General features: G+C 58.0%; 3 protein-coding genes across 7 annotated transcripts; 1 reads left to right on the plus strand and 2 right to left on the minus strand.

The window, feature by feature from the left end:
- The first annotated feature begins 292 nt into the window (after positions 1-292).
- LYPLA2 (lysophospholipase 2) lies at positions 293-9,587 on the plus strand. Of its 2 annotated transcripts, none has more exons than XM_069803100.1 (10): positions 293-359; positions 2,743-2,848; positions 3,647-3,678; positions 4,370-4,435; positions 5,258-5,305; positions 5,497-5,567; positions 5,849-5,922; positions 6,101-6,202; positions 6,660-6,836; positions 7,076-9,587. In XM_069803100.1, exons 2-10 carry the CDS (start codon positions 2,771-2,773, stop codon positions 7,124-7,126), a joined length of 699 nt encoding a protein of 232 aa, XP_069659201.1. In that variant the 5' UTR covers positions 293-359; positions 2,743-2,770; the 3' UTR covers positions 7,127-9,587. The 2 variants fall into 2 exon arrangements, with proteins under 2 accessions (XP_069659201.1, XP_069659202.1); XM_069803101.1 differs by lacking the exon at positions 293-359 and adding an exon at positions 1,117-1,690.
- Positions 9,588-9,724: 137 nt separating this feature from the next.
- Positions 9,725-14,958, minus strand: GALE (UDP-galactose-4-epimerase). 3 transcript variants are annotated; one of them, XM_069803099.1, is made up of 11 exons: positions 14,811-14,958; positions 13,183-13,309; positions 12,971-13,086; positions 12,572-12,685; positions 12,133-12,309; positions 11,888-12,001; positions 11,735-11,801; positions 11,530-11,615; positions 11,305-11,382; positions 10,999-11,113; positions 9,725-10,911 (listed from the first exon to the last, which is right to left on the minus strand). In XM_069803099.1, the coding sequence occupies exons 2-11, from the start codon at positions 13,301-13,303 to the stop codon at positions 10,856-10,858; spliced, it is 1,044 nt and encodes a 347-aa protein (XP_069659200.1). In that variant the 5' UTR covers positions 13,304-13,309; positions 14,811-14,958; the 3' UTR covers positions 9,725-10,855. The 3 variants fall into 3 exon arrangements, with proteins under 3 accessions (XP_069659200.1, XP_069659198.1, XP_069659199.1); XM_069803097.1 differs by having other exon boundaries at positions 10,999-11,149; XM_069803098.1 differs by having other exon boundaries at positions 10,999-11,149; positions 13,183-13,362; positions 14,811-14,936.
- Positions 14,959-15,206: 248 nt separating this feature from the next.
- Positions 15,207-20,276, minus strand: HMGCL (3-hydroxy-3-methylglutaryl-CoA lyase). Of its 2 annotated transcripts, none has more exons than XM_069803105.1 (9): positions 20,200-20,276; positions 19,732-19,818; positions 19,386-19,493; positions 18,868-18,963; positions 18,195-18,343; positions 17,513-17,576; positions 16,949-17,137; positions 16,705-16,830; positions 15,207-16,298 (listed from the first exon to the last, which is right to left on the minus strand). In XM_069803105.1, exons 1-9 carry the CDS (start codon positions 20,248-20,250, stop codon positions 16,197-16,199), a joined length of 972 nt encoding a protein of 323 aa, XP_069659206.1. In that variant the 5' UTR covers positions 20,251-20,276; the 3' UTR covers positions 15,207-16,196. The 2 variants fall into 2 exon arrangements, with proteins under 2 accessions (XP_069659206.1, XP_069659205.1); XM_069803104.1 differs by lacking the exon at positions 20,200-20,276 and adding an exon at positions 19,887-19,986.
- Positions 20,277-20,779: the final 503 nt, after the last annotated feature.

Raw genomic sequence — 20,779 nt, forward strand, 5'->3', positions numbered from 1 at the left:
ACGCCGGGTTGCGGGGGTTGAGACAGCGGGGACGGCTCCAGGCCGCGGCTGTCACCGGCGGTTGTCTGGCGGGGAGAGGGCGACGCTCGGTGCCTGACCGGCGGCAGAGAGGGGAAGGGAGGCGGTGGGGAAGGGGAAGCGGCCCGCTGTGGTAACGTCGAGGGGGACCGTGGCCGGTCCCGCCGCGTTCGCCTCTGCCCTGAGCGGAATCCTCTACGAAAATGGCCGCCCCCTGAGGGACGGGTAATGCGTCACTTCCGCCGCGCTGAACTCCCCGACCGCCACCCGGCGGCCGGAAGTTCCGGTGGGAGCGCGTCGGGGGAACCGGAGGAGAGCGCGCGCCGGGCTCCGCGGGAGAGGTGCGGGGCGGGACGTACCACCGGGAGGGGACGGGGGGGGGGAGGGCGCTCCGTGAGGGCTGGGATGGGGTTGAGGGAGGGGGGGACCGCCCTTCCCCGCGGTGCTGTCGGGGTGTTTAACGGAACGGGGGCGGGGGGGGGGGGGAGCGGGACGGTAGATCACCGGCTGGTGCAGCGGCGGGCCCTGTCAGAGAGGCCGGAGATCCGGGGCTTTGCCCCCCTCCCCCCCCCCCCGGTGGCGGGTCCCGGCGCCCTGCGGCCTCCTACTCGGGGCGGCGGGGGCGCCGGTAACCGGGCCGCTCCACCTAGCGTGGAACCGCCTTCCCGCCGCAAACCCACCTCCTCCCACGCCCACGGGCCTCCCGGGGGTCGGTACGAACCCTCCAGCCCCCCCCCCCCCCGCCCTGCTCAGCCTTTAGGACCCCCCCCCCCCCAAAAAAACCCCAACATTTCCACCAAAAATTGGGTTTCTCCTTCCAACCGGGGCAGGCGGGATTTCTCCAGCCTCCTGTTGCCTTTCTCTCCCTTCACCGGTTCCGTGCCGCTTCGCCACCGGCTGGTTTTGGGCCTGCGGGAGCGGGAAAGGCCGGGCCACGTTAATAAAACAACAATTAGCGATTTGCTCCCCTCCTGACGACGCGTAACGCCGGGTCCCGGCTGTGGGTTTCCTGCTGGCATCGCTCTCATGGGTGAGGGGTGCGATAGCTCTGGGGCTGCTACGGAGACAGCTGGAATCGGACACAGATCTCTCAAAAGTTCGTCTTTTTGTGTGTGTGTGCGTGCTTTTTTTTCAGGCACAGACCCCTTTCAGGGGCTTTATCCTTCCTGTGTTATGTTTTGGCCTCACGGCTGCCTCTGCTCAAGCTGTTCTTGTGGCGGGAGCCCTGGACCCTCCTGTAGATGCCCTGGGAGTGGGGCAGAAACACCCCAGAGAAATCTCGGGTGTCTCCACGGGTGACTCGTGTTTTTTTTCGGGCAGCCTTGACCCTCGAAACCCCTCCTTTCCCTGAAGCCTCTGAATAAGGCAAAGACGTGAGCCTGTGTCTGCTCAGGGAGCACGTTTCAGCATCTCCATCTGTCATGGAAGATGCTTTTATTTATGGCTCTTCTCGCCGGGATTTTTGGCAGGTGCTGTTTTTCCTCACTGGTTGTTTTGACCCTGGAGTACACATGAGCACGTGGGCTGTGAGTCTGTGAGGTTTGCCAGACCCGAGGAGCTTGTTGTTCCCGGTGTTTTTATTTGCGTCGGGCAAACAGCTGACGAACAGTTGGTGAAACGAGTCGGGCAGGTCTTGGCCCGGGCTGGTAGAGGAGGCGGCTGTTTCTGTTGGGTAAGGCTGTCTGCTGGGGTACCGGGAGTTTTGGGGGGGTTCAGGTGGTCCCGTGCCATCCAAAACCCTCTGGGGGTGGTGCTTGCTGTGAGATGTGAAGAGTCAGGCAGACCACGGGGGCTGATCTTGCTCCCAGCAGTAGCCGGCAGGCTGATCTTGCTCCCGGGAGATGATGGCAGCGCTGTAAGCGTGCTCTGATCTAATTAGTCCTGGACGGTAAGTGGTGGTTAGGGCCTGTCACGTGAGGAGCGGTAGTTTTAGTGATTTGCACCGGACTGGGAACAAACACCATCGACTGTCGCGTCTGAAGGTGGTGTCGTGGGGGCTGTTAGTTCTGCCGGAGCTGCTCGTTCTGCAGGTGACAGGGATCCGGGAGGTGACAATCAGCCCTTTGTGCTGGCAGGAGGCTGTTGTGGTGGGGACAGAGGTGGTGGCCCTGGCTGGCTGCCCATCAGGGAGGGACAGGGATGCCATCGTTGCGGGGGGACGCAGGCTCTGGGAGGCAGCGTAGGGCTGGGTCTCAGGCCAGCGCCTGAATGCTCTGGTTTATCCCTAAACAGCTCCATAAAAGAGGGCTGGACCTTTTATTAGTGCTGTAAAGCTTGTGTTGCTGCGTGCGGAGGGCTGGCGTTTCCTGCTTCACCATCGGAGCAGATGTGGGTCAGGCTTCTCCTCGGCTCCGCTAGCAGCCGGGAAGGGACGCTGAGGCTGCGCGCTGCCCGGCTGCCCTCTGCCCACATCGTTACAGTCACAGAAATAACTTTGGCTTTGAGGTGTAACAGAAAGAGCTAATTTTAACACTTCCAACACCCCACGCATGCATCCCTGCTCGCACGCATCTGGTGCTGCGATGTGGGAATCATTTGCTGCTTCCTGGCTCTCTGGCGTTGCTGGGCCAGGGATGGAGTGGGGCTGTCCCAAGGGCTTAAACATCAAAGCCTTCATGTACTCTTTAATTTTTCTCCGAATAGCTGGTCCCTCTGGTGCAAATAGTTGCCAAGGGGTAAGAGGGGTTTATTTTCCTGCCTTACCTTTGTCCCTCTGTCCCGCAGGTGCCAGTGTCTGAGTCCCTCTCGGTGTATGTGTGGTAACAACATGTCTGTCCCCCTCCTCGCTGACGCAGTGACTGTCTCAGGGGCAGAGCGGGAGACTGCCGCGGTAAGGGCCGGACCCCTCCTGCCTCACCTGCTTCTTCCCTTTTAGCAGTCTTGAAAATAAGGAGCTGCTTCCGTGGGGTTCAGAGGGGCCATGAGCTGAACCTGTAATCCCTCAGCTCTTCAGATGTGCATCCTGGTACATCAAAGGGGATGCAGGACCAGCAAGGTCTTGTCTTACTGGGGAAAAGTAACTGCCCTTTGGGCTGGACTGTTCGTTTCTGGTGCTTGGTCCAGCGCAGAAGCGCGGGCGCAGCCTCACAGCTAGGCTTGACCTGCAGGGAAGTCAGTGGGAGTTAGATCTGATTTGGCTATTTAAGCTTTTAAAGCCAAACCCCCAAAGAAAATCCTCTGCCCTTCCCTGGGGCTCAGCAGGCTGCCTTCCCTCTTCTCCCTATTGCTTAGGGGTTGCTCTAGCCTTAGGTGAAAAGCCTGTAGGGATGGGTTTTGTGAGTTCTTGGCAAGCTCGGCCTCCGCTCAGCGTGGTGCCATGCAGCCTGGCAGGATGATCCATTGCTCCCTGGCCCTCTGCTCTGCTGGGCAGCCAAGGGGCCGATGACGCCCATGGACCTGGCTGTGACAGCAGGCTCTGTGGCACGATAACGATGATGTACCTGTTCCGCCCATCCGTCATGCTCAAAACTGTGTCATTAGCATCAGCTAGTTTTTGCCTGTTAGAGTCTCTTCTAGTTAGTGACTAAGTGGCCTTTTGCCGCTTCCCTGCGAGCCCAGCCCTGCCTCTCTCCCAGGGCACCGGCTGTCGCACCAGCTAATTCTTTTGTTTTTCTGCTTAATTTAACAGGTCATTTTTTTACATGGCCTTGGAGACACAGGGTGAGTATTCCTGGAGCTGGCTCTGGCTGTGACGCGTGGTTTGCTGAAAGCAGACCCGGGCCCGGCCATTCGCTGCAAGCACCAATGCTGCTTTCCCCAGGGGCAGCTCTGAGATTTGTCTGGGGCTTTGAGCTCGGTCCGATAGCTGTGCCTGCGCCACCCTCACAGGGAATCGCCGGCCAGCAGCTGTCTGCACTTGAATATTTATGATCCCGGCAGCCTGGCAGCCCCCCGCCTCCTGCGGGTTTGATTTTCTGCTTTCTTTAAGGCAAGCAGATAAGCACTGCGGTTTTTCCAGTCCTTGGGAGGGCTGGGAGGAGTTGGGTTGTGTCTACGCGAGTGCATCGCTCTAATGTGCAAGGCCACCTTAGAGGACAGCATGAGATACAGCAGTAACAAAAGGTTTTTCCCTGCGCAGGAGATTCTCCCTCCTCCCTTGCTGCTAGCAGCTCCTCTGCCTCCAGCTGCAGGGCTTTGTGTGCTGCCTTTGCCCTGCCGCAGAGGAGGTCTGTGCCGGGGATTCACATTGGGATTCAGGCTGCCGGGGTGGGCAGGACCTGGTAAAGTAATGTCAGGGCAGGGGGCCAGCAGCCTTGGAGGAAACCTGTCCTTGGGGGAAATCCCTCACCTTCGCCAGCATCCTCCAAAGTGCTAAGGCAAGCCTTGAACTCCTCCTCTCCTCTCTCCCCAGGCACAGCTGGGCTGACGCTCTCTCCTCCATCCGCCTCCCCTACGTGAAATATATTTGCCCTCACGCGTAAGTGCCGTCCTTGCTTCGGGAAGGGGCCTTGGGGAGCCTGGGTGGGCTGTGACACTGGTGCCTGCTGCCAAGACTGTTCGGAGAGGCAGACGGTGGCCTGTGCCCTGACCTACCCGCAGGGCTGTGCAGTGAGGCTTGCTCTCCTGCTGTGGCCAGTTCGTGCAGGGCCCCAGCCCTGACATTTGCTGCCTGCAGGCAGAGTCGTTTCCCACAGAGCCGATCAGCATGGGAGCTGCTGCTCTGAGTCTGTTTTCTTCCCCCCTCCTGCCCTCTGCCTCTCCCCGATGGCTGCAGTGAAAGCCAAAAAGCACCACAGCTCCTTCCCCGTTCCCCTGGTCAGGCAGGAGGACACTCAGCAGAAAGGGAAGGAAATGCTCCCCAATGTGTCCCCAGGGTGGATAGCAGCCCATGCAGGGGGGGCACTCACCGGGCAGGGAGAGCTCGGCTGCAGCAGTGTCCCCGGCAGCAGGGCCTCGGCTTCCCGGTGTCCCATCTCGGCAGCAGAGGCAGCTGCTCCATCAGCATCTCCTGGCTCGGCAGCAGCAAACAGGAGAGGGACCCAGGTGCTCTCCTCCCCAGACGGGCTGCTTGACAACGCCCTGGAGCTGCCAGCTCAGCTGGGATCTGCTTGGGGCTCATAGATGATCCCTGGGGTCACCTTGCAGTCCCCAGGCTGGGTTTGGTGGCACTGACCTGCTGCTGTCCCTTGGGAGTCTCATCCTGCAGCTGCAGGCAGGAGGGCTGGTCACCGTGCTCCCCTTGGCTCGGACTTGCGTCTCTTGCGCTTGAACTAAAACACCCAAACTGTTTTTTCTCCAGGCCCCGGATCCCCGTGACCCTCAACATGAAGATGGTTATGCCCTCCTGGTCAGTGCTTTGGGTGGCAGTGGTGGGTGGCACCCTTCTGGGGGTGTATTTTGGGGACTGGGGGGAAGGGGACTGGAGCCAAAATCCGCTGCCCTGTAGGAGTCAGGGGAAGGGCAGAGCAACCCAGCTCCTGCCTCCCCACACCCTGGGTGCTGGCAGAGGTTTGGGGCTGACCCTGCTGCTTCTCCCAGGTTTGACCTGATGGGGTTGACTCCGGATGCACCTGAGGATGAAGCTGGAATCAAGAAAGCTGCAGAAAACAGTAAGAGACTTTGGGGAGGGGGAAGTCCTGAGCTCCTGAGCACCTCTCCCTCACTGGGACAGAAGCGGATGTCTTCCTTCCACCTCTCCTTCCTTTCTGCTCTCCTGTGATCCCAGCCCACCTGCTTTCTGGCTAAAGCCAAGTGTGTTCAGTCCATGGGACCTCTGGCACCTGCCTCTCCCTGATGTGCTGAGTGTCCTGTCTGCACCCCCAGGCCTCGGGTGATGCTCTTCAGCCCCCCCTCCACCTTCTACTGACCCTGTTTCTCTGTCTTCTTCCAGTTAAAGCAATTATCGAGCATGAGATGAAGAACGGGATCCCACCCAACCGCATCATCCTGGGGGGCTTCTCACAGGTGAGCTGGGCTGCGGGGGGCTGAGGTGGAGCAGACTGAGGGTTGGGACCCCTCTTCGCCCTCCGAAAACACCCCTCAAAGGGAGCGTCTGTGGCGAGGAGGCGGGTGGATGCTGGGTGATCCCAGGGCTGCCGATCCTCCCGCTCCGGCACTAACAGATTTTCCTCCCCTGCTGCAGGGCGGTGCCTTGTCGCTGTACACAGCTCTCACCTGCCAGCACCAGCTGGCTGGCATCGTGGCGCTCAGCTGCTGGCTCCCGCTGCACAAGGCCTTCCCGCAGGTACCCTGCGCTGCTGCCGCCACGCGTGTCTGCAGGGAGGGTTGGTGGGGGGTGGATTTTCTCCTCTGGAGTTTGCTGCAGTGAGCCCGGGGCTGCGGGAGGCACGAGGTGCCTGTGGCAGGGGCTTAATCCTGTGTCCTTGCTCCTGAGACCCGGAGCAGGCGAGGGCACAGCAGAGATCAGGGCTCTGCCACCGATCTGGTGTGGGCATCTGCGAGCCGATCTGCTCCCCAGGCTTCCTCACACCCGCTGGGCAGCAGCTCAATCCTGGTGGCAGCGTGGGAGGAGGCCTTTGGTGGCAGGGCAGTAGGCGCTGTGTGAACAGCTTTCCCAGAGCCCTCTTGAGGAGGGGAGCTGCCAGGTGATGGGCATGGGGATGCAGATAAAGCACCTGCCCCGTTCCCCGCTTGGCATCCAGTCTCCTGGGCACCCCTGAGCGCTTCCTTCCTCGCTGCAGGCGGCGAATAACGGCGTGAACAAGGACATCGCCATCCTGCAGTGCCACGGGGAGATGGACCCCATGATCCCAGTCCGCTTCGGGGCCCTCACTGCTGAAAAGCTGAAATCTGTCGTCACTCCCACCAAGGTCCAGTTCAAAACCTACCCCGGTGTGATGCACAGTTCCTGTCCTCAGGTCAGTGCCTCGGGGCAGAGAGAGGGGACGGGACCTTCAGGGGTTGGTCTCACCTTTGGGACTGACCCCGGCGCAGTGGGTCAGGCAGGGCAGGGACATTGCTGAGTCCAGAACCCACAGGACATGTGTTTGTTCCCTGATTCACTCTGGGGAGGCTGCACAGCCTTCGTGCCCCCACGTTCGGGGCAAGGCATGGCCCTTGAGGAGCGCCGGAGTGACGGGCTCTGTGCTCTCTGCAGGAGATGATGGCGGTGAAGGAGTTCATCGAGAAGCTGCTGCCCCGGATCTAAGTGGAGCCAATCGAGACTGTCGCAGGGAAGGACACCAAGGTCGCACCCACTGATCTTTCCCCCGTGACCCGTCCGCTGCAAACGGAAGCCATGGCACCCCACCGCACCTCCCGCCGCACCCCCGGCCCCCGCCTCTTCCCGTCTCCTTGCACCGCGTCCTCTCCAGCTGGGTGTGCCCCATCTCTCCCTGCTGCTCTCGGAGCTGAGATCGGAGCTGTCTAAGGCGAGTCTTCGAGTGGCCTTTTCTCTCCTCCTCTTGCTCCGAGCGGTTTCTGTGGGGGTCACCATCCCCTCGACTCCTTGTTCAGGCACCACAGTGTGTGGGTCTGGCACGGCGCGGGTGAGGTTTTTTTGTTGCGTTTGGGTTTGGTTTTTTTTCTAACAGTATTAGGGGTGGGATGTGTCCCTGTGCGGCGGGAGGAGCGGTGCGGGCACAGGGCAGGGCTGGGGCACCCTCTGGAGCCCTCTGTGACCCAGAGCAGCCTGTGCTCCTCCTCTGCCCTCGGCCCGTCCTCTTCTGCGGCTGCTTTCGACCTCCGCTCAGGTGACTCACGGGTTTTCAATCAGAGCTCAGGAACCCGGGACTCTCCTGCGAACACCTCGAGGCCCAGGGGAGAGGCTCTGCTCTGGGCCGGTACCGCCAAAGGCTGCCCCGTCTCCCCGAGGCTGGCAGAAAGGCGTCCACACAGCTCCTGCACCTCCTCGCTCGGAGCCCCGGCCCCCGCCCTGTCACACACGCACACTCCCCGGTGGGCTCGTCCCGCGTTCCAGCAGCCTCAGCCATCGGCTTGTGGCAGCTCTGCCCTCCTCGAGATAATCGCCTCCTTCTCCTCCTCCTCCTCTTGTTGCTTTTACAATCTCCTCCTCAGCCCAGTGAGGGCTGCCAGAGGCATCTGTCCCTCCCTCGGCCTAGCTCTGCACCCACCGAGTCCCAAAGCGCTGCCGTTTACAGCTGGCGTCCGAGCAGCTTTGCCATGGAGCCTGCCCGGCGCTGGCCCGGTCCTTAACGTCTCTCTTGCTGCTACTTCTCCTTCCCTTTGGACTTGGGCTGGCTTGGGGAGGGAGAGGAGAGGTGAGGAGAGGTCCCCCCGACCCCCAGGGATGGCTCCTGGCCCAGGCTGGCGCAGCTGGAGGAAGCAGGTTTGCTCCCAGCCATCATCTCACCAGCATCTAACACCTGGGTACAGCTGTACCCCATCCTGCAGGGCAGCACGGGGGTCTCCGTGCTTCCCAGGGCCAGGGCTGTGGGCTCTGTTGGCCTTTCCGTGTACAATCAAAGGTTTCCCCGGGCTCCCTCACACCCGGCTGCAGCCAAGGTTTGTCCTCTCTTGAGCGGTGGCCTGGCCGTGCCGTGGCTGGCTGGGGCGTGGGGCCTGGCCCGTCCCCACCAAGCAGAGCAGCTCCCTGGGCACAGGGCCCCGAATGTCTCCGCGGGTGGGCTTCTGGCCGCCCCCCCTCCCCTCCCGCAGGGCCGAGGGCACTTGCTGTTGAGCAGCGCTGCCCTTCTCCTCGCCTCTCCTCCATGGGCTGAGCCCACAGCACTGTTGGGCCCTTCGGGGCTGGAGCTGTACATGTCTTTTAAAAAAAAATACACCACAAAACCCACCTAGCCTAAGGGCCGTTGCTCCCTCCCGTGTGCTCCGGCTCTGTGTGGGTCGATGCCCTGTCCGGCCCCTCGACCCGCAGACCCTCTGCTTGGTGCCCCGTGGCCGGGCTCACAGTGCCGGGGCCGGCATCTCCTGGAGGGCGAGGGCTGCTCTGGGGGGGGCAAGCAGGGAGTGGGGGGCTCGATGCCAGCAGCTCTGCTCCAGCCGTGCCCTCCCCGCCTGGGATGCGCAAAGCAATAACCCGCTCTCCGGAGAGTCGGATCTGTCAGACCCATCCTTGGTTGGTTTCTTGGGTTATTTTGGGTTGGGGTTTGGTTTTTTTCTCTCCCCTCTCCCCTTTTAGGAAGTCTTAAACCAGCAAACCTGCTGCTGGTGTTGGGGGGAGCCCAGCTCTTCCCCTTGCTTGGGGTTCAGTCCTGCTGTTTCTTCTACTTTGTTTTAAAGCTGCTGTGTCCTCCCCTCCCTGCGCTCGGCGGGTGGGGAGGCGAGAGGGGCTGGCTGGGATGGGAACGCAGCTCCCTGCAGAGGTTACCTGAGGGCTGGCGGACGGACAGACTGACCTATTTGACTGTGAACTGGAACTGTGTGTGTAGCGGGGGCCCGGGACTCGTGGCCACGCTGGCCCCTTTGCAGAGCATTCCTGCTCGCTCCCCGCCTGAGCAGCACGTGCCTGGCCGGGGCTGTGCTGAGGACCCGGGAGGGAGAATGGCTTCTCTCCATTCCTCAATACAGGTTTTTTTTTTTTTTTCTTCTTCTTCTCTCTCTTTTGTCTTCCTTGTAAATGTTTGGGGTTTTTTTGTGTGTGTGTTCCACAGAGTCGGAAACAAGGTTAAATAAATCATAAGCCTCTCCCAGAGCCGAGTTGCCGTCATTCGTGGCCGGGCAGGAAGCGCCGTCAGCACCTCTGTAACGGAGGTTTGGGGGGAGCAGATTAGCACGAGGCCCCAGGGGGAGCAGCTCCGGCTGAGTGGAAGCAGAACAGAGCTGCCACTTAGAAAGTAAGAAAGTTTATTTAAAAACAAATCAAAAGCTCAATTCATAATTTAGTAGCATAAGTTATTAATCCAACTGACAGCAAACCGGGCTGACTGCGTCATCACTGCCTAATGAAGCCGTTAGAACTGCCAGCAATAAATAGGACCAGTATTTGACAGCTGAGCAGAGCCTTCTCCTGGGAAGCCTTTGGCAATGTGATTATGGAAGCGGCTGCCACAGGCAACATGGAAGCAAAACCAGGCACCAGCCAAATCTAATGGCAGCGGTGGAGAGGGGCTGCGTGCAGCCTGGTGAGGCTGGCCATGCCCAGGGCTGGCACAGCCAGGGGCAGGAGCTCCTCTGGCTCGGCAGGAATATGTAGGAGATGAGTCTTGGTCCCCAAAACCATGCTGGGGGGGGTGCAGGGGAAAAGGGGTGTGGGGGGGAAGCCCTTGGCAGCCATTAGGGCCTTGGCCCTGGGGAGCTGGGCTGGGGAAATGAGCCATGGTGGCCTCAGGATGTGACTGGTCCCTGCAGGAGTGCGGGGGTCTGGGTGTTCCTGGGGCCCGAGGCCATGAGGTAGGTGCTCAGCAGCTGAGCAGCCCTCTCCCTGCCCAGGGCAGGGGGCAGTGGGTGCCCCGGCTTTCCCCTGCCGAGACTGGGAACCACCCCTGCTCCCCAAGCTGGGCAGGTTGGGCGCTGGATGCAGCAGGGAATGGGTGGTTTCATCTGCAATTTGGGCCGGACAGGACTCGCTTATTTGGGTGCTGGAGGTGGCCACTTCCCAAAGCACAGGGAAGGCCCAGGAGCAGGTCTGAGAGCAGCTGCAGGGCCCAGCCAAGCGCCTTCTCCCTGCTGGGGCTGGCACCAGCCCCTGTGCATTCCCACAAGGAGGTTTTGTGCCCTGGGTGCCAAAGCTGGGCCCCGGCTCTGTTCTTCTTGTGTTTCCACTCTATGAGATGCAAAGGACCTGGGGGAATGAGGATGAGGAGTAGAGAGGCTAGGGATGCTCCTGCCTTCCTGCCCCACGCAACAGGCAGGAGGAGGAGCTGGAACTGCACCCAGGATGATCACAGTCTCGCTGGGGAGGCAGGCAGAGCTGGCCTAGAGCAACCCACAGCAGCCAGGCGAGCCCTTGGGCCACAGCTCAGTTCTTGCTGAAGCCTGTGGGATTCTGCAGCTGCCACCGCCACAGGTCCTCACCTGCAACAGGGAGAATGGCGGTGAGGGGTGGGCCAGGAGGGGGGCAGCCGACAGCACACAGCATGCCGGGGAAGGGGATGCTCTTACACATCTTGTCCAGGCCAAAGGCAGCTTTCCAGCCCAGCTCACGCTCAGCCAGCGCTGGGTTGGCGTAGCAGGAGGCCACATCTCCCTCCCGCCGGCCGGTGATCTTGTACTTGATCTGCAGGGAAAGCAGCACCGTGGGGTCTGAGGGCTCCTGGGGCCCAGGAGCTGAGGGAACGGTGCCAGTGGCTGCCACAGACACAGGCACAGGGGCTGCTGAGGCAGTGATGGCTTGGGGTGGCGAAGGGAAGCCTGTGGGAGCAGCTGGCTCTGTGCCGGTGGCCCTGCAGGCTCTGAGTCAGACCTTACCTCCCTCCCCGAGGCTTTCTCCATGGCCTGGACCATCTGCAGGACGGAATAACCGGTGCCTGTACCCAGATTGTAGATCTGGGAGGAGGATAAGGGACATGTCAGCTTTTTCTGGAAGGGGAGAAGGGCCAGGCCCCCTTTTAGCTCCCCTAGGGCTGTGAAAGCCCAGTCCTGGCCCAGCCCCAGCAGGGCTGACAGCACCCCAGACAACGGCCCCCTTGGTACCTTGCAGCCGCAGTTCTCCTTGAGCTTCTTCAAAGCAGCGATATGGCCCTTAGCCAAATCCACAACATGGATGTAATCCCTGACACCTGTGGGGACACAGAGGGTGAGCGCAAAGCCCTCCTGTCCAGGGCGCAGCCAGGCTGAGGAGCTGCGACAGCTGCCCCAGGGGATGGGGTGTCTCTGCTCCACCCATTCTGCGATGTACCTGTTCCATCGTTCGTCTTGTAGTCATTCCCAAACACGCTGAGGAATTCCCGGCGCCCCACCGCCACCTGCACACAGGGAGACCCCCATCAGCCCATGCCCCGCACAGGCACTGCGAGCAGGAGGGTCCTCAAAGGCTGCAGCGGGGCAGTACCTGTGCCACGTAGGGCATGAGGTTGTTCGGGATCCCCTGAGGATCTTCTCCGATCATGCCCGACTCGTGGGCACCAATGGGGTTGAAATAGCGCAGGAGAACGGCATTCCAGTCCTGGGGACACACACAAACGTGGCTGCCTGGGGAGGGTGTAGTGCTGCACAGTGCTGCCTGGTCACCCCAGCACGCTCCAGTGGGAAAAGACCTCAGTTCCCAGCCCTGCGTGCTTTTGGGCAGCTCCTCACCCTCTCCGCTTTGCAGAGGTCTCGAATCATCTCCTCAATGAAGTACTTGGATTTGCCATAGGGGTTGGTGCAGCCTCCAACTGGGTGGTTCTCATCCAGGGGCAGGTACTTGGGGTCTCCGTAGACGGTGGCAGAGCTGCTGAACACGATGTTCCTCACGCCGTGGGCTTTCATGGTCTGGGGAGCAGGGACCAGCTGCCACTGAGCCAGCAAGATCTGCACCCTCCAGCTCAGCCGCGCAGCTCAGCCCTCCGCAGGCAGCAGCTCCCACCATGCAGGCACCATTACACCCCTGGGACAGGGCCCAGGCACAGGGAACACCACAGGGACCAGGCTGCCAGCCAGCACAGCCACCCCAGAGCAGGATCACACCCAGCACCAGTCACCCAGCACCCGTGTGGCCCCGAGCACCACACGCTGCCCTCCCAGCTCCACTCACCTCCAGCAGCCGGATGGTCCCAGTGAGGTTCACCCTGTAGTACTCCAGGGGCTTCTGCACAGACTCCCCCACTGCCTTCAGCCCCGCAAAGTGCATCACGGCTGAGAAACGGTGCTGCAGAGGGAGAAGGTGCTCGGTGTCAGTGCCACGGCAATAGGAGACAGAAGCTCCAGGCAGAAACCAGTCAGAAGTCTCCCCAGGAGTTTCATTCAGTCAGCCCATGTAGTTTCCATGGCCCAGAGGAACATTCACTGGTCACAGCATTTCCTCAGCACTGTCTTCCTCGCTCAGCTCCTGCGCAGTCCACATTTCCCTCCTGGTTCCCACCCCCAGCACAAACCCCTCTCACCCCTCAGAGCCCATGAGGCCACCTTGGAGCACTGTAGCTCTTGCTCTTACCTTACTGAAGAGCTCCTGCAGCGCTACCTCATTGGTGATATCCAGCTCCTGGAAGAGGATGGGCTGGTGCACAATCTGCTGCACACGCCGGAGGCTCTCAGGGAGCGCGTCTGCCCCTGGAGAGATGGAAGGGGATGAGGTGCTGGGATAGCCAGAGGTCCCGGCACAGGCTGAGAGGGGTCGAGCCCCTTGTACAGGAAGGCTCTCCGTACCTCGAATGGCATTGTGAAAGTTGTCTATGACCACAGGGACATAGCCAGCCTCCGCCAGCTCCAGCACACAGTGACTGCCAATGTAGCCAGCTCCGCCAGTCACCAGGATCTTCTCTGCCATGGCTCCCTGGGGGAGGAAAGCCCTTCAGTGCAGAGCGCTGTGTGAAGCAGCCAGGGGCCCTGGGAGGGAAGGGGCAGGCAGGACTTGGACACTGTCACGTCAGCACTGCCTCTAGGCACTCCCTGCGCTTGGCATGACATCCGGAGAGGAATGGGCTGGGCAGGTTGTAGCACACCCTGCCGATGTGGTTCACACCTTCTGGACAGGGAGGGTTTATCTGACACTTGTCACATACTGGGGAAAAACCCTTGTTCTTTCTTTTAAATCCAGCCAAGGTCCTGGTGTCACCCATATCCTACAGCACAAATCCCTCAGGCTAATTCACCCCATAGCACAAGGGCAGGGAATCATTTAACGGTATTAATTTGGGTGGTCTCCACAGGGGTATATCAGCTCTGCCCTTTTCTACCTATTCCCCCTTTTTTCTCCAGCTCTGAAATCCCCTCTTTACAACAGTCCCACGACTCCCTTCAGCCTCCCTTCCCAGTGCTGGCCCTGTTCCACCCCTGCTTCCCAGGAAGGTGGGCATTGGGTCACTGCAGATTACAGGGACATTTGCTGCCATACACAGAGTGGAAACCTGGAAAATAACCTGCAAGAAAGCCCCCACCCCTTGGAACTGAAGAGCAGCTCCTGCCCAGTGGGAAGAAGGGAGAATCCACTTTATTACCAAGGCATGTGGAGGCAGCGCAGGGTAAGTTTCCTCCCTGGGTGACTTTAGTCACTCTCAGAGCTGCGTCTCAGGCTGAAAACCCAACTGAAACCCCTAAACTGCCCTGTCCTGTGTCTGCTGCCGGCCCCAGAGCTCCTCTGGCAGCCAGGGAGGGCAGCTCCAGGAGAAGACAGAGCCTGAGCCAGGCAGGCAAGGGCTGAAAAGCCAAAATAATGCTGCTTTTCGCCAGGCAGGTGACCAGGCAGCGGGACAGGGCAGGGGCCTCTGGGACAGGGTGTGGACGTGGGACAGGGTTACCTGCAGGGCCAGGGATACCCATGGGTCTGGGCTTGGGGCCAGGAGTTACCTGAGGAGCTGGGACTGGGGCTGCCTGTGGGTCCGGGGGTCTTCTGAGGGGCTGCACATCGCCTGGGAGGCTGGGGTCCCGTCCAGGACTTACCTGAGGGGCCGGGACCAGAGGTCCCTGTGGGGCTGGGGGGCCCCAGAGGGGCTGAATGTACCTCAGGGGCCCAGGGTTACCTCAGGGGCAGGATTTACCTCAGTGCTTCGGGGTTACCTCAGGAGCTGGATTCACCTCAGGGGTTCGGGGTTACCTCAGGAGCTGGATTCATCTCAGGGGCTGTATTTTACCTCAGGGGTTTGGGGTTACCTCAGGGGCTGGATTTTACCTCAGGGGCTGGATTTTACCTCAGGGGCCCGGGGTTACCTCAGGGGCTGGATTTTACCTCAGGGGCCCGGGGTGGGGGATCTCCCTGCTGAAGGAGGGCACAGCCGAGCACGGCAGCATGTCCCTCTGCTCACCCCCCGCCCCGCCAGTACCCCCCAGCCGCTCACCCGCCGCTCCGGCCGCCTCCTGCCGCCGCACTCGCTCTGCCTCTGCGCCGGGTGCGGCCCCTTTAAGGCCCGGCCGCGCTCCCCGCCCCCCGCGGTGCCACGCGCACCGCTCTCCCATGGAAACGTGTCACCGCCAATCCTGCTACGGGGCGGCAGCGGGGACAAAAAAACGTAAGGAGCGCATGCGCGGAGTGCCGTCGCCACGCCCCCTCCCCCGGGGCGGGGAGTAGCGTAGAGGGACGGCGGCCATTGGCGCGCCGGGCAGAGAGGGCGTGGCCACACCAGACGCCCCGCGGGGAGGGGCAGTGAGCATCCAATCGCGCAGCGCCCCCTAGCGGCGGGAGGAGGGCGCCGAGCCCCAGGCTGAAACCCACCGATTTATTCACCGAAGGCAGCTTATTTCAGTGTTACGGTTTATTTAAGTGTTACAGCTTATTGAAGTGATGCGAAGACACCCGGAGGGACGGTCCCGTATACAGCACGCTGGGAAGGTCAGAGAAAGGTGCAGCACACAGCTACAAGGTCTCTGCACTTGTCTCTGGTCTCACAAATAAACTGTTAAATAAATTATTTTAAATAGAAGACGGGGGAAGACTTCCCTAGGACCTGTCTACCGTGAGGAGTACCCGTGCGTACAGAATCAGCGTGTTCCACGCTGTCTGCTCTCAGGGGATCGGCCACAGCCCATGATGGTGCAGCGTTTCCACATTGAGTGCTGGTAGAAGAGGCACTTGGAACCCAACGAGCAGCAAAAGCTCTTTAATGGGTTTAGTTAAACCAAATTTCTAATAGTTTAGAATGTTAAATAATGTGATAATTACTCCTAGTATTTAAAAGTATCTTACAACAGATACAGTCCTTTATTACAACCCCTAGATGCTAAGACAGAAGGTCCAAGGTTGCCCCTTGACACGTGAATGACAAAGGGGAGACTTTTGATTTCAATCTTAACATTTGTAGCAAGGAGAGAGAAAGGAAGAAGGGTCAAGCCCGACCTGGAGAAGTGCTCTAACTGGAAAAGCTGTGGTTTATCCTCTGCTGGGAGTTTATGGCAACACACTCTCAAGGCAGAAGTTATCGGATGCTGTTCTGAGCTGGTACCAAAGACCGCAGCTCTCTGCGAGAAGGCAAGTGTTGCAGCCGCTACTTCTCCCTCGGCCCACCCATGTCCTCCCTTCTCTAAGGCAAGTGGCTAACACCTTCAAGGTTGAATATAGTCTTCTTGGTTTTTTCATTTCTTTATAGATTCTGATGGATTATGCATTTCCTCTCAAGCACTGAGTCTGGAAGGAGCACTGAAGATCAGAGGCAGCAGAACAGAGGGGAAACACGGCCAATGCCAGATCCTTGCTTTCTTCTTAATCCAAGGAGAAACGCGATTCAGTATCACAGTCTGCAAGATGCCTGGGACACTTTGGAATTGGTTCGTCTGTTGAGAGCATTGCAAATAAACGTGCCCGTGTCCATCAGCTTCTGCAGATCTACACCCTTCACGGGAAAAAAGATACGACATGCCTTGGTACTGGTTCTGCCACATAAAGCTGTCCACTAACAACTGGCATCACTGGGAGAGACTAGGAGGCGGTGAGGGAGCCTTTAAAGGTACATTAACGAGGCCCTCAGTGCCTGCTGCTCACTAGTGTGATTCTGAGAGCAAGTGCCAAATTGCAGAGCACTGAAAAAGGGAGAGAAGGAAATGCTCCCGGTGGGTGGGGGTGGGATTAGTGTGGCAAGACAAGGCCCCCAGGCACAGCCTGGCTGACCCAGAGTGATCCTCCAGCTGTACCCACTATGCTCAGGCTCCCCGGGCCAAATTTTGAACTCCTGCTGAAACCCAAACAGAGCCATTGTGCGGGAGGCTCAGGTGCTCCAGGCAAAAGCTGCTTGCGCTTACCGTGTGGATTCCCAGGCCATTCAGCATGTACACCAAGTCCTCTGTAGCAACATTTCCTGATGCTCCTTGGGCGTAGGGGCAGCCTCCAAGGCCAGCGACAGAAGCATCAACCACACTCACACCCATCTGCAAACAAAACCACTATCAGTAAACTCCTCTTAAAGGACAAACTGTGGTCCTGTTCCTCAAATCTATGGTTCACAAGCAAGCACAAAAAAAAACTCAAGGAAAGCAAGAACCTTACCTGAAGTGCTACCAAGATGTTGGCAAGAGCTTGCCCGTAGGTATCATGGCAGTGAACAGCAAGGGCCCCAACTGGCACCTCTTTCATGACTGCTGTCAGCATCTCCTTCATGCTCCCTGGGGTCCCAATACCAATGGTGTCACCCAGGGAAATCTCGTAGCATCCCATTGAGTACATCTTCTTTGAGACCTGTCCAAAACCCAAGATGCTTACTGAAAAGGCAGCTTTGCCATTCCCTTCCCCAGAGCTGGAGACCTGCTGTACAGAGGAATCAGTGTATGCTTCCCTGGAGCACAACAGCCATGGGGACAACAGCCAGGAGACTCTTCTCCGAGATCAAAAGTCTCCAGGTCCCCACACCTCCCTGAATTCCCCTGTCCATTGCAGCTAGACTCAGTCTTCCCTCCCCCCTGGGGTGGCAGCTAGCTGTAACCTTCCCCGGTCTTCCCTGTGTCTTTGGTTAAACGGTTTGACACATCCTCCAGCCCCCAGTGCCCAATTCACATCCACAAAAGGGAGACAAAAACGTCTCAGAAATTCTGGTTATATTTATGATGAACTCACCTCTGCAACTTTAGCTGTAGAAATCTTCCCTTCATAGGGACATCCGAGGACACAGGACACGTATCTATGATTAAAATAATATGTACTTTTAGCTAGAGAACTAAAGCAAGATCATGGCCAAATTAGTCAGGACTTGTGCTGCATCTTGCATGCTCTATACAATGGAAGAATTAATTTCATATTCTAAAAATCAGTCATGTGGACAAAGCTTATGTAATTAACTACTCAACAATTACTTCTTCCATGGACATGAAAAATTTGCCAAGACGAGAGTACACAGGACTGCTACGTTTGTGGATCTACGCAATTCCATGTGGAATGTCTGCCAAGAAGCTAGTATTATTTTGGACCATTTGGTAAGGCTGAAGACAGAATAATTACACAAAGGGCGAATCCAAATGGAAGAGTGTAAACTGTCATGAGTGCTGCAGGCTTTGCACCAAGCCAGCATCTGAAACTCTGTTAGTGTGGTGGTGTTTCCAAATTAATGCTTCTCAATGCACTGAGCTCACAACTGCTTGCTACCGTCCAGGTAGAGAGACACCCCCCAAAAAAAGGTAATGTTTAAAAGAAATCCCACTCCCCAGCACTGTACGGCCTGGACTCCAAAGAGATAAACTCAAGCAGTCACACCTCTCCACATGACCTGCTCGATGCAAAGTTCGCAGCAGGAACTTCTTACCCCCGGACAGGAATGCTGGCTGCTCTCGCTGCGGTCATCACTTCACTGAATCTCTCCAAACTCTCATCTATGGAACAGTTGATGTTCTTCTTGGTGAAAAGCTCAGATGCTGCTCCAAAGATCGCCACTTCTTTGGCCCCTGCTGCCACCTGCCAACAGAAAGCATAAATTAAAGCAAGCTGATTTCTCTTGCAAGGGAAATGACAAGCACAACCATGAGTACAGTTCTCTTATTTTGTAAAAAATATTTTTTCCCCAATTTTTCCCCAAATAACCCCATTCTTTTCTCAGTTCATTCTACAGCAAAAGCATGATGACACATGCAAGTTTGTCTTCAAACAAAGTGTAAAGTTACAGATGCAGCAGTAAAGCTACATCAGCTGGATGTAGTCAGGAGAGCTGTGGGACATGCAGGTAAGACTGAAAGCATCACTGTCAAAATAGATTACTTTTTTTTTTTTAATAATAGAAAATGTATCAAGGTGTTTTCTATTACAAACAAGAGGTTTCTCTTTCCCCAACAAAACGATCCCTTGGAAAGGAACTACAAGATGAGACTGCTGCCTGCCAGAATGAAGTTGCATTTCCCACCCTTAATCACTATTTAAATGTTCCTTCGTAGGCAACTCTGCACATGAGGCACCGTGAACATTCAGACGCTGCCATCTCTTACCGCTGCCTGAAATCCTTTCAGATTAGGGGTCAGCACAGGATAACTTATACCAGGCAACTTATTAATTCCTCGCATGACTTCAGCATGGTCAGCCATCTGCAAAGTAAACACGGAAAGGTTTCTAAGGGTGACAACAACCACTTCTGCAAATTCTAAAATTATTTTTAAAATTCCTTTTTATAATGGGAACAGAAATATTTAGGAATAAGAGAAATGGGCCTCTCAAGAGCAAACAGCATTGTGCCCTGCAAAGGATCATAGTTCAGCCACCCAGCCAAGCCAACACCAACACGTGCACAACCAGCTGTTTGTATTTGAGCTGCACATTTGCTCTTTTACCAGGTCCAAAGGGAATGCCTGGGATGTTGCAAGCTCTTTTATTTGGCTTTGCTGCTTCTTGCCCAGTTACAAGCCACAGTAACAAGGATTTCGGAGCCAGCAGAATCTTTTCACTGGATTACTATCTATTATTAGGCATTTTTATAACATACAATTGTAAATCCCATTTGAATACTGACCTGAGGAACCCATTTGGGGGAAACAAAGCTGGTGGCCTCTATAACTGGAAGCCCTGTCTCTGACAGCATATTGATTAAGTTGATCTTCACTGGTGTTGGTACAACGTTCTAAGAAAAAGAAAAGAAAAACGACCTGACGTTATTATTTCCACAAGAAACTTTTCCACCACTGCAAACCACCACCCCTCAGCTTTCAACATCAAAAAGCGGTGTTTAAAAAAAAAACAAACAACAAACCCACGACCCTGTCAGCGGGGCACAACGGCACCTCACGGGTATCTGGTTAGAGAAACCCCCCTCAGAGAGGGACCGGGAAGGGCTGAGGAGCTCCCAGGCCCGCCCGTACCTTCTCGTTCTGCAGCCCGTCGCGCGGCCCCACCTCCACCACCTTCACACGCTTCGGGAAGGCTCCGGCCGCCGCCGCGGCGCTGACCTGGGGACAGAGGGAGAACGTCAGCCGAGCCCCCCAGCCCCGGCCCCGAGCCCCCCGGCCCCGCTCACCGGCCGCAGCGTTACCGCCCAACGCGGCAGCAGCCGCCGCGCCGCCACCATCTTGGTCCGCTCTCACGTGACCACCCCCACCCTCCACACGTGACCCGAGAAGGCGAAGGGGGGGGGGGGTGTGTGGCTTCACGGTCACATGACAGCGGCGCTACCGCCATCTCCACGTGGAGCCGGGATCGCCCCACGCTCGGAGCCGGAGCCGGAGCTGGGGCAGCGGAGCCCCGGCCCCGTCCCCTCCGGCTGTGAAATGCCCTCACTGCCCGCTCCCGAGCCGCCGTCGGGGTTACGAGAGAGAGACCCCGACCCGTACCTGTCCCCGCGGGCCGTCCCGCGACAGCGATCCCGTAGCGCACTGTGGCATGTTTCCCTCCGACACCGGCACTGCCCGGTCGCTCCGGGGGCCGCCTACTTATAGGATGGCTTTTCGGCTGGCTCGTGGCGCTAAATAAACACGGCGTGTTTGTTTTGGATGGGACCCCTCCACGCACCAGAGGTTACCAGCGTGATGGGGTTGGGAGACAAAAAGGCCATCGCTCCGTTGTCCCTTTTTTTTTTTCTCCCCCTCTGTGTTCATAACAGCGTCGTCGTCACCGAAGCCAGGGGTGCTGCTCCTTTGAGTAAGTGGGTCTCTGGCAGTCAGTGCCAGTTCTCCAAAGTCCACAGAGGTTCGTCAGTACAGATCGTTATTTGTCCGTTGAGTAACAGCTCCTACACCACCAGCTCAGCACGTGTCCCAGCCCTGGGGCTTAGCCTGTGCTAAACTCTAAGCGTTCTGGCAAATTTTGCTTGCACCACATTGCACAGTGACAAAATAAAGCCTGTACGCAACGTTGTGGGGCCTTCACAACAACTGTGCTGCAGAAATACACACTGTTATGCGCAGTTCCATC

Source organism: Haliaeetus albicilla, chromosome 16, assembly GCF_947461875.1.
Source record: "Haliaeetus albicilla chromosome 16, bHalAlb1.1, whole genome shotgun sequence".
Taxonomy (NCBI): domain Eukaryota; kingdom Metazoa; phylum Chordata; class Aves; order Accipitriformes; family Accipitridae; genus Haliaeetus; species Haliaeetus albicilla.